The 19,904-nt window shown below is 39.3% G+C and overlaps 1 protein-coding gene across 1 annotated transcript in view; it reads right to left on the minus strand.

The window, feature by feature from the left end:
• Positions 1–19,904, minus strand: part of prkcea (protein kinase C, epsilon a) — an 80,900-nt gene that overhangs the window by 21,284 nt on the left and 39,712 nt on the right. Inside the window, exons 3-11 of the mRNA XM_036572405.1 lie at positions 17,403–17,568; positions 16,829–16,863; positions 16,479–16,567; positions 16,237–16,366; positions 15,084–15,226; positions 14,715–14,814; positions 14,326–14,528; positions 14,046–14,219; positions 2,909–3,063 (exon numbers count right to left, since the gene is read on the minus strand). Coding sequence (XP_036428298.1) covers positions 2,909–3,063; positions 14,046–14,219; positions 14,326–14,528; positions 14,715–14,814; positions 15,084–15,226; positions 16,237–16,366; positions 16,479–16,567; positions 16,829–16,863; positions 17,403–17,568 — 1,195 coding nt within the window. The remainder of the gene's footprint in view (positions 1–2,908; positions 3,064–14,045; positions 14,220–14,325; positions 14,529–14,714; positions 14,815–15,083; positions 15,227–16,236; positions 16,367–16,478; positions 16,568–16,828; positions 16,864–17,402; positions 17,569–19,904) is intronic.

The raw sequence follows: 19,904 nt of genomic DNA on the forward strand, positions 1-19,904 counted from the left end.
TTTGGAAATACTTCAGAGCAGTGCTTAAACGTCAGTAGACGGAAAAACTGCAAAACGTCGATATAAAGTTGTATGCAAGCTAGATAAGCTACAGTTAGCCTTCCATTCAAGCACTAGCAGGGGCACATGTCGAAAATATACACCCACATGCATTCGATTCAGTTCCTCCTTATGTTCACGTTCACCCTGATAAACCATGGTCGCGGGGGCGCACATCCACACAGCACTGAAACAATGGAAAACGAAATGGCTGAGAAAGTCTTTTGCCTCAATTTATTAATCTAATCAGTGGCAAAGCGCTGAACCTTTGAACCTTTTTTTTTTACTTTCCATAGTTGCAGTGTTGTTTGGTGCTGAATGCTTCTCAGTGATTAAGCTTGATGCTATTAATATGGCTAGGTTTGGCAAGTGCATCCAGATAAATATATGATTTACAGCTTATTGTTTAAGAGTGGGAAAAGGACTGTATCAGATTGGTATCGGTATCGGCAGATATTCAAGGTTGCAGTATTGGTATCAGTATTGGTATCGGACAAAGTTGTGTCGAGCCACCCCTAATAAAAATGAACAAACAGAGGATTTTTGTACCAAATGAAATCGGAAAGTACAGACACGTTTTGACACTGCTGAGCATGCAGAGGAAGGCTGTGTGCCAAAAAGCATTAGTGTATTTTCTATGAGACTAAAAACTATTCAGCAAATTATACTCGTGTTCTCTGATTTCGTTCTACATGTCAACATGTCGTTCTACATGACTATAAAATATATATAAGGTAAAATAGTAAAACGATCAGCCATAACAAAGTTAAAATAAATTTCGAAACAGTACGGAAATGCAATGAGCATTTTGGCATTCAAACATGTCAAAGAAAGGGAGAACTCATGAATAAACGACCAAACAGTGGCATGCTGTTACATGACATGACAGCTTAAAATGTCATGTTGACAGCTATTTCATGCCTTTCTGTTCACTGGCATCTGTGAAAGCAGAGGAAACAAGTTGAGAAATGAGAATTAAGCAATGATGTCCCTTTGTTGTGATCCAAATGATGTTTTTAGCCTGCCAAAGACCACACCTCTCACCCTTTTCTGGCAGTTATACGCTGAAAATTTCATTGTTAATGGCAGGTAAGAGTCAACAGGGGAGAGGAAAGAGAGGAAGAGCGAGCGACGGAAAAACAGAAACTTTCAACAGGCTCATCCATTCTCCACAGGGACAGAGATATTAATCCAAACTTATTATCTGTTTCTCATTAACAGGGCCATATTGTCTTGTATTTCCTTGCATATGATTTTACTTCTAAGATCCACTTATTACATTTGTGTGTATTTATGTACCAAAAACAGTAATGCATTTTTACATGATGATGTGAATTAAGCTGAATTGTTTTTGCACTGCACCTTTAAAACTAATCTGTGTTAAAGTATGATTGGCTGCCCTGTGATATTTCTTATTCAAAAAGCAGCCCCAGGCTGAAACGCTCCTTATAACTTCAACATAAATGGGTGGAGATAAACTGCTATAGGCTGAAAAAGATGCATTTATAAAACTTACTTGAAACAGCAAAGAAGAACTAATGAATGCAGAAGTGGAATTAGAATTAGACTGGTTAATCAGTACAGAGAGAGATAGACACAGAAGTGCACAGAAGAACAGAAGAGAGGACTCTGATAGACTGGTGTGGTCAGCATTTTGAACCACAGATACAGCAGCCCTGCAAAGATAACTTTCTGAAGAGTGCAGACAAAATACCTTCAAAAAGTGAGGAAAGCAGGTATATCTATAGTTTGTCTCCAACTATCTCCCTGGACAACAATGTGAAAGTTTGATGTTTGATATATATATATATATATATATATTACAGAGACTTACAGCACTTTAATTGTTCATCAAACATCAACTTTCACACACACACACACACACATATATGTATATACCCGCACCCTATTTAATTTATAAATAGGGTACTTAATCATATATATATATATATATATATATATATATATATATTTTAATAGGGTGTGACTGTGTGCTTTTAATTTATAAATGGGGCCTGATTAAGTACATGTGTGCTTGGCTTTTTTTTTGTTGCTTTTTTTTTGACTCTTTTTTTTGGAACTAGTGTGCAGATTTGGCCCTAGGGAAAAAAGAGGCTGTTGTTTGGTCACGCTGTAAAGAATTATGAAATGCTTTCACCTCCACTAAGTGCCTACCATAACAGGCAGCTCTGAGTGCACTACTCTTTCACTTCTCTCTGAGGACAGCTAAATCTGCTTTCGCCCCTGAGGCGCTCCCAGCTCATTCAGGAGCCAAGACGGACATTTCTCACTGATGCTCTTTGTCCAGGGCTAACCCGCCTAGCATCTCAGAACTGTGGAGAGTAAAGGAGCGGTGACATAGGCAGAACAGGGTTTCTGGGATTAGCAGGACAGCCTGGTTGAACAAGCTGGACAAGCATCAGTCATTTACTGCAGTTTCATTAGATTGTAGGCCAATTATTGTTCTGGTAGACAGTTGCATTTGCATGTGTTTGTGCATGTTTGTTTTTGTATATTGTTTCTGAATGACTTTTCTGATCTGGGCATCTGGGCAGCATTTAAAGACATTTGTTATTCATTATTGCATTATTAGCCTTTTAATGCTGATATTGCAGAAAGCTGCAATATGCAATAAGCCCTCCAGCCAATCACAATGTTCTTTGTATGCAAATACAGTAACATATGTCGAAGGAATGAACAAAGCTAAATTATTTTAGACCAAAATATGCAAGTCGTTCTTTAGGCATGTCACAATTTCAATTCACCGATGCAGTTTTTAATATATACTGAAAGGCATATTCTAAATACAAGTGTTTTGCCTATATAGCTCAACTTTATTGTGTTTATATGTGTGTGTGTGTATTGGTACCTATAGATGACTCCATGTTGGTGCAGGAACATGAGGGCAGATGTGACTTCAGCAGCATAGAAACGTGAACGAGCTTCATCAAACTTTCGGGAGCGCTGGATCTGAAACATCAGATCTCCACCATTCACATATTCCATAACAAAGAATAATCGGTCCTGGAGAAACAGAGAGAGAGAGAGAGAATTTGAGGGGGACCCAATGTGCTAAGTCTTTTGTGGCAGTTTCAGGTGCAAATTGTACACATTGTGCCTACACGTTCTGCACGGCCCATTAGTCTAAACATGGAATTAATAAGCCAAGAGCATGGTAAAATGCAAAATAAATATATAATGCATATGCTTTTGAGGGAGTATGCAAAAGTGTGTGTCTTCCTGGTTAAATTACATGTCTAAGTGAAAATAAATACTATCTCTAATGTGTCTATTCTCTATTCTAACTCTATAGAGAACATACTTCAGCACATTTTAACACACAATTACTGTTAATTTGCTGAATTTTAATATGCTGTACAAACAGAGTATAGCCTGTGCAAAAGTTTTGGTACATATTTAATACATATATTAGGGATGTATTGAAACCGAGACCAAAACCGCGGTACAAATGCCTGCGATAGAAAAAGACAGAACCATGATACATCAAACTTTTTCATATGATTGCTGGTTTACCTAATAAATCAGCAACTCAGTGTAAACTCTTCTCATCATAGTATGTGTCACCTGTCTTAATGCCGCAGTACTTTTCCTAATTAACAAAAAAAGAAAAAAATTCCTAAAAATAGTGCGAGCACAAATGTAAGATAACAATGCGCATTCACCAGCGCAGCGGGATAAGTCCTCTTTAATCCAGGCTGATGAAGCGCTGTAGCGCCAGGGGAATAAGAAAGGAAAGGTCAGTCTTCCTGCATTCCTGTTGTGTGATGTGGGAAATGGGAGGGAGCATGGACAGATATCCACTTAACTGTTCCTCATCATGTGCCATTGTTTTCTCTCCCCACAGAGTTAAGGATAAGGAAGCTAAGACACATATTTTATAATGTCTTTACAATGAAACAATGCCATGTCTCTGATGATAAGGAAGAGGCTCCAGTTTAGCTTTACAGGCCTACTGAGCTCAGTCCTGAAATATCTCTCTCACTACGAACTACATACACCCACACATGTGCACGCTCTGTAGGAAGTCAAGGTCAAAGGACAGGGGCGATGCTCTGTTACTATCAGGAAACGGAACTTTCTCCAAGGATGTGTGGGGAAAGGCAATAACACTTTTTATGACAGTCTCTATAAAAAGGTTAATGTCAGTCTACTGTGCACAGCATGACTAAATACTGTTAAAGTGGTACTGCTAAGGAAGCAGTGGAGGAAATGTTGTATTCTATGTTAATACACATCCTGGGTGTTTTGAATGAAGGCAAGGAAGAAATCTTAATGAATTTAGTCGTTTAGGTCAGAAGAGTGTACAAATGTTAACAGATAAATACAATAAACAGAGGAAGAGAAATGAAGCTGGATTTAAATGGTGAGACTGCACACATGAGAAATTAGAATTCATATTAACATGTTCTACACCTTCTAACTGACCCAAATATCTTTGAATTGTTTCCTCTGACAGACAGCGCTCTCACATGAGTGCATGACTGCATAACAAATTCAGTTTGTCTTTATTCGGAAGAAAGATTTAAACAGGATGTTAAAATAATTTGCTTAAATGCACCAAGAAATCTGGAGGAGGCCCACCCAATCAAACATGAACAAACAGTGCCTGCTCCTAATTAGAAATGTACAAATAGTGCCTTCCGGTTGGGATGAGGCGCAGCAGAATGGCTCTGATTGGCAGATAGCAGCCCAGAGACTGCACATTGTCTGCTCTCTGTGATAGAATGATTTACAATACTGAAACAATAAAGAAACAGCCCATATTAACTACTTAGATTCATATGACATAGCAAGAACATCAGTAGATCAACAGAACATACTTCTTGTATTACAAACCAAGAAAACAAGTACCAAGAAGGCATGCATGGAGCACGTACCCCTGAGCAGAAAAGGGAAATGCAGAGCTAACACATATTTCATTTAAGAAACTTAATGCGTGTGCATGTGTTTGGACAATACTGTGTGCTGGAACAGATGGGTGGTGTAAGGAAATGTCTGTTTAGTCTATGCTGTGCTTATATAACATGTTATGAAAAGCATTTTCAATGGCTCCTGTTTTGCAGGTGGAAGAGGTTTTTGATGGATCAGTTACTGCACTGGGAATACTTACATAGACAATCATATGCAAAGCATGAACCCCTTGGTCAAATGACATGTTTTGTTCACAGTCAGCTTAAATAATTGTGCTAGCTCAAGTTATTAAGGGGAGACAAGCTAGCGAGGCACAAATTTACGCGGGGTAAAATATAACATGGATATTTATGTAGTTTAACCCCTTACCAAGCCATGGGCCCGCCAGCAGGCCCAAAGTTTTATTACACACTTCTCTAACCTAAGAAAAGCTCAATTAGTTTGCACTGAAGTCCCTGTAGTTACTGAATAATAAGCCTTAGTATGTAATTAGCCTGGAATGTTAAAGGGGTTAACAGGTTCAAGTAGAAGCTGCTTTTAGTTGCGTTTTCATATTCTCTTGAAAAAGTTATCTGCTAATTTTGACAGCAATCACACAGATATTTGTTGGATTCACCATGAAGATTGTTTTTGTACGATAGAAGTATTTTTTTTCATCATATGCATTTTTCGACCACTGAACTGTGTGCATACATCACAGAATTCACTCACTCTCTTGGTAGCAGTATGATACCACCATTATGAAGCAGCTTTGTTGTTAGATTCTAGGATAAGTTGCCAACAGCAGCCAAAAAGGAAGTATGAATTTTTAATATCATTTTTGTTTGATATTTGCTTACCAAATTGTGTATTTAGTATTTCCCATTTCTTCAGCAGTGCATATGTACTATTTAAGTGCTAGTTTATATATTAGCCTTATTATTTAGCTCTGATTTTCTTCCTCATGGACTGCTGTGTTTCAAGTTTTTTGGACTTTGGGACCAAAAGGTCAAAGGAAAAGTCGTCCCTGGTGCAGAAGTCAGCAAAGCTTCAGAGCAGAAAACTGCAACTTGCAGGGAAATTGAATCACCATAATCTATGACCACACACATGACAAGTGTGACAAAGTTTAAATTCAAGAACGATCTTGTGATGAAGTCAGGAACAATCTTTACTTCTGTAGGAAAATAAAGCATTTTTCCAACTGTGTTTCCATTGTCAAATCTCAACGTCTGTTAAAAAACCCCATGAAAATCTGCTGAGCGCTCACTTTCTCTGAGCCAATTCAATAGTCGACAAAGACTGTAAGTACACAAAGGTCTGATATTGATTTATTTCACAGATAGTTGATAACCTGGCAGTCCTTTTTCTGGAGCTGGAGTTTGGGACACAATGTGAAGCAACGCCTGCTTCTTTCCTCCAGACACGGCAATCCTTCCACTTCATGTTTCAGTTCACCATTATCAACCGGGGTAAAACAGTCAAATATTGCCTGTGTAATGTCTGCTCATATCTCACATGACCCACTTTTTTAAAAGAATGCAAATTATTTCAACCCTACCGTGCATGCATTAATTACCAAACAACATAAACCCTCAAGATTAAAAAAAAAAAATACTTCATGACATAACTCATAACTCATAATTACCCAGTATAACCTGTTGAAAATCCTTGTTAAAAGGTGCAGGGTGGAATGGATGCAATTTCTATAAGGGCAAATAAATTGTTTATTGCACCACTGGCTTCTCTGACTTATCACTGGGGTGTAGAGATATGTCTGAGAAAGTAATTTGGTAAAAGCGAACCTTTCATGTCACTCTTTCCCCTGCAATGTTTCATCTTTCAGTCTAATTTCATTATCTCCTCCTGCATATGCCATAAAGAGCATAGTCCTACCATTTTAATAGAGTGTATATACTGTGTGTATTTCTGCTGATATCTCTGATGCAAACATCACTACAAAGGAGTAGACCCTTCACAATCGTGGAATTTTAGCTGACAATTAACTGCCATATAAATAATTGTGAATTGTATTAAAGTACAGGCCTAAACTGGCCAAACTGGCTGATTAGCTAACTTGCATCCTAGCTGTTGATAGTTAGTAGCTCCAAACTGAGCTCCAAACACTAACCCCTCTAAAGGTGTTCTAGCACTAACTTAGACCTTTCTTGTTTCCCATGACATGTCTTAATTAATGTGTTTTCTGATTTTTAAAAAATAAAAATAAAAAAAAATTATTCTGTTTCTTGTGGCACAAACAAACATAACTGTGGTCAGCTTAAATAATTGTGTTCAGACGGTTATGTAGGGGTGAGTGGGGCATTAAATACATGTTACATGGATATTTTATGTACTAAATTAACAATTAAGCTCACCTATGGGGTTAACTGTAATGTTTGTACTACCACTTTCAACTGAATTGGTCACAAATAGTAGAAGCTGGAAACAAGGTTTTATTTTTATTTGTAGCAGAGATATGTGGATTGCTTGTATGTTAGTGTGTCAATCTGTGTCTGTTGCTTAGATGGAAATTACACAAAATTCATGAACGTTAACAGCACAAAGGAAGCAAAATGCGGAACCAGAACTAAGCATTCAGTAACATTAGCAGCGCCTAAAGAACATGAAAAGGAGTGAAAGAGAGGAACACAAAAATGGGAAATGGAATGGGAATGAAATTCTCACAGAGCGGGAAAAGCTGACTGTGCTTGTGACACAACTGCTGAGTGTTCAGAGTCATAATGTCACTTATTAATCTGCTTGTGGGAGAGAGAGAGAGAGAGAGACAGAGAGAGAGACAGGGAGAGACAGAGAGAGGAAGGAAGAGTACGATTTCTAAATCAGCTCGTGTTTCTTCTGGAAGGGTGCCAGGTCCCACAGAGTGATAGAGTGCCTTACTGTACCAAACACACATACAGAGAGTAAGAATTTTTCACAGATAGAGAGTAAGAATTTTTCACAGACAGAGAGTGCACAATAATGAAACCCACAAAAGACAGAACACAAACTGACAGACCTGCCAAAAGTGTATGTGTGGTCAAAGTGGAGCAGGCAGACGGAGCATGTCCCTGAGAACATGTTCACTAATCAGAGCAGAATGAAAACAGACAAAACACACATTAGGGAGAAAGACTGAGACAAACGAAAGCCAGGCTGATGGTGAGACTGTCTGTGTCCAGGGCTTCACACTCCAACCACCTATGCAGCAGGATCTGCCCTATGTCTCATATAGTCCCATACATTGGACTACGGCTGGCCAGTATACTGGCCACACAGAGGGGTGTTATTTCCACATAGCACCACGTATACTAATCCGCATATCACTGACCTAGCAATTCAGTGATTTTATTGTACTTTGTGTCACACCTAACAACACTTATGTCTCACCTAACAATACTACTTTGAAGGCCCATATCCTACATTATTCTTGCATGTATTTGTATTTTTCCCCTCCACATATAACATTTGTCTGGTTGTATGCACCAAAAACAATAATAATTTATTTTTTTTCCTACCAGTCTTTATCCAATATAATTACACAGGCTGTGCCTGTGACTTATATTTGTAAATGACCTCCGTCCAGATAGGACACCCTATACTGAAATTAAGTCTGGTTAAAACACTCTTTATAACTTCAGCATGAAGGGGAAGAGCTAAACTGTATGCTGAATAGGTGTATATATGTACATGTGATGGTTTGCATGAGAAAAAACAGGCTATTTTTGCAGTTTAGTAACCGCAAATTTTAACATTGTTTACACACTGCTTTAAAGCCCATTAAGCATAGTAAAATTACTGTAATGCAAGGCCTTCACAGCCGAGTTGTTTATTACATTAATTTTGCTCGAAAACAATGACATAACAAATCTAGCCAGCCTGCACGTGTTCCCATTAACTGCTATTCATGAAAGCTGGTCAAGTTCTATTTTCACTGTTGTGCATTATACATCTTATCTAGAGCTCCATCATCTATAATGTTGTATACCTGGCTATTAAACAAAGCAGATACTGCCCAGGCTTACATAAGACTTTTACCTTTTGCATATGTGTGACACAATAGCCATATTCATTGCAGTAATCTCCATAGGAAGGGTTCCAAAACACATTAAAAGCCACTTTTTTCCAGGACTCTGCATAGAGATTTTGGGGGGCAGGTGCCTTATCAAGAGCGTAATCATTTTTCAGAGGAAACCAAACGTAGTGTTGAAGAGTTTTCCAAGGCAGCAGAAATAATAGCTTTACAGCCCAGAGATCTGATTCAACAATGTCCAGCATGCAAAGCTACAGCACTTTCCACTACACTATCTAATCGCTATATATCAGTGTGTTATAGCTGTATTTAAGAGTAAAACAGAGCATTTTCTTCTAATCACAAAACTTAGGGTAGCTTCTTTCTGTCACATCACTGCATTATGGAATGTGATGCTGACATTATTAATGCTTTATGGTTGGGATTACCAGCACTTTTTTATTGCATGCATTTGCAACAGTTTGAAGTTACTGTGATGAAATCTCCACATGCAGTCAGTATTGCACCAGAGGGGGCGCTCAAGAACGAAGCTTGTTGAATGCGAGCTGAGAATCTAACTCTTCTCAGCCACGCCTCGCTGAAACTTATCTTGAAGAATGGCCATATAAAAAAATAATTATTAGATGCGCCAGCAAAGGCAACACGGGCTCAAGACCCCTTGAGGTTTATCTATGTACATCCCTGCCTCTTTTATGAATTCTGTTGTTGGGAGTGGGCTTTGCACATACGAGACATATTAATGCATACTATGATTAATACTACGTTTAATTAATACTGAAGTGCGTTACACATCAGTTGTTATTCTTTTTAAAACTCTTCTTGTGTCAAATGAATATAAAGAATTTAGTCATTATACTAAAATGTTATTTATCAAAGTCTAATACCTCAAAGGTCAGGACAAGGGCCTGGATGAATTGGAACTAGTCAGCAAACAGCAGACAGATACAATGACCTCAGGCCAGCCTTCAGCTGGACATGGTTAGGAGAGAGGTCATTTTCTTAAGAGCTGCATTCTTTTTCCCATTCTTTCACTCTTGGGGTTGTTGTATCTCATCTTGCACAAATGCACAAGCATGAAACAAACACAATTCACACCCATTAAAAGCAAACCTGCAAAAACATCGTATTCTAAGTGTGGCCTCAAGAAAAACAAAGGGATACAGGGAAACAATGACATACACATCTTTTGTTCTTGGAGACTGTTTAGCAGCTAAATTTGCTGTGCGTCTAAGCTAGTTCCTGGAATGTGAGCACTCCACCTAGCAGTTATAATAACAGTTCTTAAACTTCCTCTCACACCTGAAGCTGCTTCATGAACACAAAACTCCTCAAACACACACTTTGCTTCTTTAAGTATCAAGAAATTTTGAAAAGAAGACTAGAGATGGCTAGATGCTGCTTTTCTGGCAAAAGACAGCTTGCCTCGACCAAACACTGCTATGTCACACTGCTACATCAATGACTGGATTTGTGTTGGAATTAGCAACTGAATTGGTGTAGCTTTACATTCAAAACTAGACTGAGAATTTTAAAGAGTGAATCCCACAAAAGAATAATCAGAAGCAAACATCATCTATGCGAGCCGAGTGGCACAGGAGTTCAGCCTATTCAGTCACAGGGGAAACACTGGAAAAAACTCAGACAAACCATTGTTGGAGTTTTTAAACACTGTGTACACTTTACACTGTTCACTATATTAGACACAACTTGTTGATTCACATCGTAGGTGTAAAGTTAGATATGATAGCTCGTCACTGCACAGCTTGAATTATTCATGTCTAGTCCTTTGTCAGTGGTCAGTTTCTGGCCACAGGACGCTGTTTTTGTATATTTCTGATTGGTTGACAACCCCTCTCAGCCCAGCAGTTAAACTGAGCTGTTAAAAAATTGCAGCAATGTTGCTGTGTGTGATCCACTGTTATATATACAACACCAATATCACCCATGTGAAAAAATAATTCCCCCCTAAACAACTGCAACCAAACGCTTTCTATAACTGGTGATCAGTCTTTCACTTCACTGTGACATTTTGGAAGAATTTATGCCCACTCTACTTTGAAAAATTGCTTTAGTTCAGCCACACTGAAGGGCTTTCAAGCATAAACTGCCCGTTTAAGATCCTGCCAAAGCGTCTCAATGAGGTACAAGTCAGGACTTTGACTAGGCCACTCCAAAACCTCAATTTTGCTTCTTTCAGCCATTCAGAGATGGACTTGGTCTTGTGCTTCATATCACTGTCTTGTTGATGACTGTATGTGTCTAGTTTAATTGAACAACAGGTGCCAGTTGGTCTTAGTTAACTTTTTCTTTCAGTTAATCAAATGAGCATACACATATATTTTGCATGAACATTTCTTATTGCATTAAAAGTAAAAAATGTTTCTTTTTCCTCCTATAAAGTTTTCCTTTTCTGACATTGAATATTTTGTTATGACAACAACAATGATATATAATATGTATATATAGTGCACACAGCTCGTATAATCTCCACAAAAAAGCACTGACCAATAGAATGGGAAACTCTGGAACAGCTGCACATGACCCTAAGTTCAATAGGTCCAATACCAATGGCAAGTGTCGGCTAAACGTATATAATGTCCCCCAGCATTGGAATGTGGAGCAGTAGGACTGTGTTCTCTGGAATGATGGAGCTCCATGCAGTACCACTGATTTGAGCTGGAGAGGTTTTATGATACAGAACTAATCATATATATATGTATATATATATAAAGACTGGAGAAGAACATAAAGAACATAGAAGAAAGGCGAGGATAAGCCGGACTTTGGCAATTCAGAAGTTAAACATGCATAAATGCATTACAATATATACACACATTGTAATGCGTTTATGCTTGTTTAACTTCTGAATTGCCAAAGTCTGGCTTATCCTCGCCTTTCTTCTATGTTCTTCTCCAGTCTTTCTGATTTCTGATAATGCCCTGTAGACTATTTTACTCCACCTCCATGCTGCTCATCTCAACTCAGCTACTCTTCTCGCTCCTCTTTTCTTCGCTATTCTCTTCCTTTCTCCTCTCCTCTCTGTTCCTCCTTTGGAGTTCTGTCTCTTTCTCTGCACAGACATGTCTGTCCATGGTCTGGACAGGCCCCTCAGAACCCGTTGTGTAATGTTATTTACATTTCTGCGCTGTAATTACGGCCGATAAGAGCATGGCTGTGATCCCAGTGCTGATTAAGAACAGAGCCTGAAGTTCAGCTGGAGTGCATACCCCCCAATCAATTCATCTCTCTATTTTCCTCTCTTTCCCTCTCTCCTTTCTTCAGTACTCTCTTCAGCCGTTTCTTCTACTATCCCCTACTGTGCTTTTGCTCCACTGCTTTGTTTCCTGATGGAGCCTTCAGACTCTGAAATGTATATAAAAACCTGTGGTGACTAAATAGATGTGTGAAAAAGACAGAGATCAGGCATCAGGAAAAGAGACTGAGAAAAAAAGTATTCACTTAGCTGAATACGGTCACTGTTGTTTTTTTACAGAATATGAAAATGCTTTTGTATTAAAATTTCATGATGAATGGACTACTATAAATGATCCAAACCTATCTGGAAAAAAATATTGTTACATTTTTCACTTTTAGAAACACAAAAATCTGAGCAACGTCAGAGACTCTTGAGTGGTGCCACTGTCGAAGCATTCACCCCAACATCAGGAGATCACGAATTTGAATCTCAGAGATGTCCCAGCCATCCATAAACGGTTCAAGAGGAGAAAATGCCTGGTGGGAATTATGTGATGAAACCAAGCTAATGGGGAAATTAGTACTAGTTCTAGAGTTTACCTAAATGAGATGCAGAACTAAAAAATGTGAGTTAGGAGAACTTTGAACTAAACTAACAAGTTTGGAAAACTCTAGCATTTATTAAAGTTAGCATTTTATCGCATGTTGCTTTGTGTATCACTGACACTAACACAACTAGCAAATGATTTATTTCATCATGTTTTTGCCCCTTTCCATAAGAATTGTGTAGCAATTGTCTATAAACAAAATTCTAATCTGTCTTATCAAACCTCATCAACTAGGAACACAAAACTGACAGCTATTTTGCACAAACATGCACAGTCTTGTTGAGTGAAAGCATCACCCCAAACCACTTTCTGCAAACTCTCTGCTTACAGTCTAAAGCTAAGAACAGTCTCCTCCCTGCTGGGATGTAAGACTGTGTCAACATCGCCCTCTTCTGGACTGACTTTGTCTGTGATGTCTAAGATGTCTGTCACAGTACACCACCTGCTGGACAAACACTTGAAGGAGCAGGAAATGATTTTGCTATCACACTCCATCAATCTACATCTCAGTCAATCATTTCTCCGTTATAAATTACAGTAACTGAGAGGTCTGTGATGGGCTGATCATTAGCCCTCAGAAGGCACAGCTTTTGCCAACAATATCAAACCATACTTGTGTTTGTAATAATAATAAGGGATATCTATTAAAAGATACCGTTATGTTAACAATTTTGCGTGGATAAGAAAACTATTATTCTCACCATTGGTATCTAATTTCTTGACAGTGAAACAAAGTAAAATGTTTTAAGTGCAACCAATGGATACAGAATGTAAAGTGAATTAAAGTGTAGTTCATCACGTAACTATAAAATTACATTATAATAATTATGTAATGGGGATTTAATAATTCTAGACTTCTGTTAAACAGTTGAAAAAGTGGTTCAGCCATGTAGACAGTGGTCATAAAAAGTGGTGATCTCTCCTTTAAAAAAATGGGTTGTCAAGGGTTCTTTAGTAGTTCTGTACAGAACTGTGAACATGTGAAGAACTTTTTGAATGCATAAATAGTTCTTTGCATTGGTTAATTGGTTCTGCTTGATGATGAAAAACATGTTCTATATGGTTCTTTAAATAGCATTTAAAAAGCAGTTGTAATTTAGTTGCAATCTGGTACTGTTTTTTTTTGGTCATAGTTTGGTTAGGAATTCATTATAGTTTACTTGTGGTTTGGTTGTGTTTTGAGTGAAGTTTGGTTGTAGTCTGATTGTGGTTTGCTCATGGCTTGGTTGTGGTTTGGCTATCACTGGGCATTAATCCCATACCTTGGTCTGGAAGCAGCAGAAGAGTTGGGTCAGGTACGGGTGTTTTCTGGCCAATGCCAGAATGCGTTTTTCAGTTAGAGTGCAGTCAACATCATCATCCTGCAAGATCACGTCTTTCTTCAGCACCTTTACAGCGTACACCTCATCTGTCCCTTTGAGTTCTGCTAGCATCACCTACAGAAGAGACGGGGTGAGACTCTTCATTTTATAGTTTAAAATGCTGCATTTGTTACAAAGTTACTCTTGCAATGTAACATTTAGGGGGCTCAGGTGTCTCTACCTTGCCAAAGCTGCCTTTGCCCAGCACTTTGATGAAGGAGAAGTCAGCCAGGTTCATCCTCTTCGACTGGACACTTTTCACATCTCCGTTCTCGCGGCCCTCATTCCCTGAGCCCTGGAGCCCACCGCCTATGGAGGAAGAGGAAGACTTGTGCTCCTGGCCAAATGACAAAGCTTTACGGATGCTTTCAAGCTCTGACAGCTCTGAGATGGAGAGAAAAATAAACAATGCAGGGTTAAACGCAGGGGAAGAGCAATATGAGAGAGAGAGGGAGAATAATATCCCTCATATCAGTAATATCAAAACCTCTGAACTTTCTTTGTCCTACAAAGTTATAATTTTAGAGATGGAAGGTTTTGTTATGACAGCAATGATAAGCTCTTCATTACCCTGGTCACAGGGTGACGTTGGAGCTGATTTGCAGCGGTCAGATTCCTCTGTTGAGGCAGGCTCCGATGAGGCCGGCTGGGCATCCTGGCCTGGAGTCAGCTGCAGAGAGATAAAAGCATGAAACATCCTCTTCTCCACCTCTTCTAATCTCACTGCACTTTATTGTGATTACTGTCATTCTCTAATCTATCACCAACCCTCTCTAGTCAATCATCATCACCATTATCATCACTAATACTCACTCATTTCAAAATGAGAATCATCTTTTTTAATGCACACGGTAAGACCGTACAGGCTATTCATTCTCATTCAATCGATTTTGATGGTTTTACAGCTCAACCCACCCCTGGCCCAGGAATTATATTTGCCTTTTTTCTGCGCTGGGTGCTGTTGGAGATTTTGTCTGGCGTCACTCCAAGATCAGACAAAACTTTAGCGATTCCTCTAGCATCCACTCCACAGTTAGGAGCTACGTTAGTCTCACAACGCCGGTGCACATTCATCTTACAGACTGAAACACAAACATACAGAAAGAGAGGTACAAGCAAAACACCATGAGGAAATATCAAAAGCCACTTTGCTATATTTTCCATGAATATTATGCTAACCCAGAGGTTGGCAACTCAAATGTTAAGAAGAGCCATTCTGTTGTTTCAACAAAAATCAAACCACCTCGGAAGCCACTACGTTTTATGTCCATTTTACCATCATGGCTATAATTATGTCTTAGTATGTGCTAATGTCCTATTATAGGCTAAATAAACATAAAATGAATGAAAATGCAGACTTACTTTGCCCTGCTTTAAGCTTTAGCTCAGCTATAGCTGCTTTTCTCGCATCTCCGGCAGGAAACTTTTCCGCAAATGTAGAACAGTTTCTTGTAAAACGTCTCTCAACCTTCGACTTTTTATGAGGCTGAAGTCACTTCTCATTCACCAGCTTCTTGTTCGAATTTTCCCGTTCCACCTTAAATGATGCCTGAGATGCCAGAATGTAACTGCTGCACCATTTAAGGAGGAACGGGAAAATTCAAACAAGATGCTGACTTCAGCTTTGTGACTTTTTAGTATTTGACAGTTTCTCATTGCAGATTAAACATATCAGGAAACCAGCTGGAGTGCTTATAAATGCAAGTAAGTCAATTCGTCTCCAAATAATCTATGTTAGTCTTAAATCTTTTTGTTTGCCTTTTTGTTAGCTACTAACTACTGTTGTCTGTGTTGCTATGGTGACCAGCAGTCTGCATACCAGCCTTCAGGTTTAAAGGCTGAATTAGAACATACAGGCTTCCTTAACTCCAGCGTTTAAGACCATTTATTGTTAGAACTGTGTTAGAATGATCAGCAAAGCTTTATGTTACTGCAAAGGAGGATAATTTTATTTTTACATACAAATCTAATTCTACTTTGGAGACGTAACAGGGCAGTAAATGAGCCACACGCTGCTCTGAAGATGCATGTTGACGACCCCTGTGCTAATCTAATTTTCACCACAAAAACTACATTTCCCATAATGCCTCACCTTTGCACTGCAGCCCTTGCCGCATCAGTCCCCACAGTAAAGAGCCGCAGTGGTCACAGAAGGTAGGTACTTTATAGTTGTGAATACTGAACTTGTGAGGCATGTTTACACTGAAGCGCTGAGAGCCAACCTGTGCACAAAAACTACATTACCCACAATGCTCACTGTTCAATTGTACTGGATAGGTTCTAATTTAGGTATTCAAGTCTGCAAAAATGAATTAAATCAAAGTGATCGCTGACCTCTTCTGGTGTGTCATCCTGTTTTTTTAGGCCAGGACACTTTGTGATGATGAGCTCATGACATCGTTTATGGACCACACAGGTACACACTGCCAGAACAGCACACAAATCAACACAATGCAGTACCAATACACAGCAATAAAACAATATGAAATGATAATATTTAAGGAACGCTGACCTCAGAACCAGTCTCTCATTCTAACTCATTCTAAATTTTCATTGGCACAGCACAAGGACATTTCAGAAGAAACCTTGCAGGAAATCCTGACCTCTACTATGGTAATATACGAATTTTAGAGATTCTAGGGTAAAGAAATCTTGTCACACATGTAGAAGTGAACGGTGCCAACCTTGACACTGGTATCCCTGTTTTCCTAACACGCCCCTGCAAAGATGACACAGAAAACATGTGTTAGACAAAGCAGATCTCACGCTCTGTCAGCCTGTATACACATCTGAATTTTCCATGGCATAGGATTGCAGTCAAAATTCTACATATTCACTGTTGACCAGCAGAGGGGGCCTTTAGCACAAAAAAGGTCACCCATGTGATCGCCACACTTACTGACGGGAAAAAAGACAACATTGTCTGGTGTCACACAGGCACACTGTTTACCAGTTATGCAAATTGACTAACTGTACAGCCTTGAGACTTAAAATAGAAGTGAAGACCAGACAGTTAGAGATGCAAAAATATCCATGTCTGTATGTCTGGGCTATTAGCAGTCTGTTCTGTGTTTTGGGGATGTAAATTACATGCACACAATGATATTATAAATCATGCATATGAAAATACAGTACATAACACAGAAACAAAGAAACACAGTAAAGGAAAAAGCTCTATTGGGCTTTTTATGATAATATCATAACATGAACAGGAGAGAGAGAGAGAGAGAGAAAGAGAGAGAGAGAGAGAGCGCTTACCATATGAAGTCTCTACAGTGGGAACAGTAAGTTGGTTGTCTCAGGTAAGTGGCCATGAACTTGTGCCCATTAACCTGATGAACACGCCTCCGAACTGCCCCCTGGCGCTTTCGGGGCCGCATGCGCTCACGGAAAACTCGCTCTTCATTTTCAGTGGATGCAGCAGCTGTCAAACCGAAACAAACAGAAGAGGTTTTGAAATTCAAAAATGTACTATGCAAAAAGAATATACATTTACAGAGTCACACAGAAATCATCACCACCTAGAACGCTACTGGAATCATGTATAAAATTCACGCATAAAATTTTTGAAAAGCTTAAGATGCCCAGTTCCCACTGAGGAAAAGCATCCCCACTACAGGATGCTGCCACTCCCATAGTTCACTGCTGAGATGGTGTTTGTTGAGAAATGGGCAGAGTTAGGTTTGTGCCACACATAATGTTTTGAACTTCGCCCAGAAAGTTCCACTTTTGTCTCATCTGACCACAAAACCTCATCCTACACTCTGGTCAGTCTAGTGTTTTCTAGCAAACTCTAGACGTGGTGTGATGTGTTTTTTCTTTAGTAATTGCTTCTTTCTTGCGACCTTCCCATACAGGCCAGTTGCATGCAGAGCTCTTGATATCATTGACTGGTGCACCTTCACTCTTGTCTCAGCCATTGAACTCTGTAACTCCTTGAGAGTGGTTGTTGGCTTCTTTGTTGCTTCCCTAACAAGTCCCCTTCTTGCTCTGAGTTGTGAAGGACAGCCTTGTCTAGACAGTGCTTGGGTGGTAAGATGCAGCTCCCATTTCCACACAATTGATCCAACAGCACTCACTGGGATAGCCAAACACTAGGACATTATTTTTAGCCTTTCCCTGTCTTCTTCATATACATATAACTTTATCTCTGATTGCCTCGGGATGGTCTTCATTTTCCAAACTTTCCTTCATTTTCCAAACTTTCCTTCACAGTCTAACCAGTGGTACTTGAATTAAAGGGGTCTTAAATGATTCACAACAAACATCCAAATTTGCCCTCGTTAGGGCATCTTTACCTTTATCTGTGCAAACTTGGAACTTCCAGATCACAGGGGTTGAATACTTAAGCAAACAGCATTTTTCAGTTAGTCATTTTATGTCAGAAAAATATTTTCTTACATAAACCCCATATTACTTTAAATTAATTCATTTTGAGGGTCAGTCTTCCAGCTGTAGCCTGGACAGAGGAAACACACCCAGTTTGCGCTGAGCCAAGACAGGCTTGTTTAAAACAGAGAGGTACTCAAGCCCCCCTGTCCTCAAGTCAACCCAGTCAGCGGAGAAAAGGAACAAACATATCTTTCATTTCTCTACTCCTCTCCTCTGTATGGCCCTCCCAGAGCTGTACACAGTCTGAGTGTATGTGTGTGTGAATCATGAGAGGGACCTGAGGTCCAGACCACCTGACTCACCATGTGCCCTGCGCAGTCATGTGCATTAACACAGGTCAAGTCATGTAGCCTGAGGGACATCACAATGCATGTAGCACAGCACTGACCTGCACGAGCTGTGCGTGTGGGTGCAAATTAGAGATCTGGGACCAAACCCAGTTCTGCTCAGAGAAGATGCGACATGAAACAGCTCTGTTTGCCCTTTCAACTTTCAAATACTGCCTCCTCTTCTTTCAGACCACATGCGTGTGTGTAGAGAAAGGCTGATCCATATGAACAAAATATCGCATTGTGATTATGTTGCTACATATTATGATTGATTTCTATATTGACAAACCTTTGATGGGACCTGAGTAAAGACTGAGTTGCAACCAAGCAACTGTGAACAAAATTACTAGCATTTGCAGTTTGGTTCATCAGAACACCCACCATAACACTCCTCAGAACATCTGTGACTGGTCAGGATGCTCACAGCACACCACAGAAAGTGAAAAAAGTGATTCATTGAATGTATTTGGTTCAAAATTGCAATTGGGTCATGCAGTGGTTCCCAACCTGGCCCTCAAGGCCCCCTAGACAATACACGTTTTTGCTCCAACCCAACTCACAACACTTGGGGATGAGGAAAAATGTGGGCCATCTGAGGTCCAGGTCTAGGTTGGCAACCACTGGTGTGGTGGTATACCCACTAGTGGTGGTATATGGCATATATTCATCTCTGAAAAGAATGATCTACCGTATACCAACCTACAAACCGCAAGAAATACAAGCCTTTTTTCAAAAAAGTTGGGACGCTGCACAAAATGTAAATAAAAACAGAATGCAATGATGTGCAAATCATTTAAACCCTATATTTAATTGAAATTTCATTATTTTTGGAAAAACAAATGCCCATTTTGAATTTGATTCCATCAAGGTTTTAAGCGAGCTGAGCTGGTACCAAAAGGTAACTGAAAAAGGAAAAAGAAAAAACTGAAAAAAGAAAAAAAAATACTGACTGGTTGGAGAGATTGTCAACCTAAACATGTTTGCTAATGTTAGCTACCAGGTTAGGGTACCCTCTTGCGTCGCCTTTAAACAATCGTAA

This window comes from Colossoma macropomum, unplaced genomic scaffold (assembly GCF_904425465.1).
Source record: "Colossoma macropomum unplaced genomic scaffold, Colossoma_macropomum, whole genome shotgun sequence".
NCBI lineage: Eukaryota > Metazoa > Chordata > Actinopteri > Characiformes > Serrasalmidae > Colossoma > Colossoma macropomum.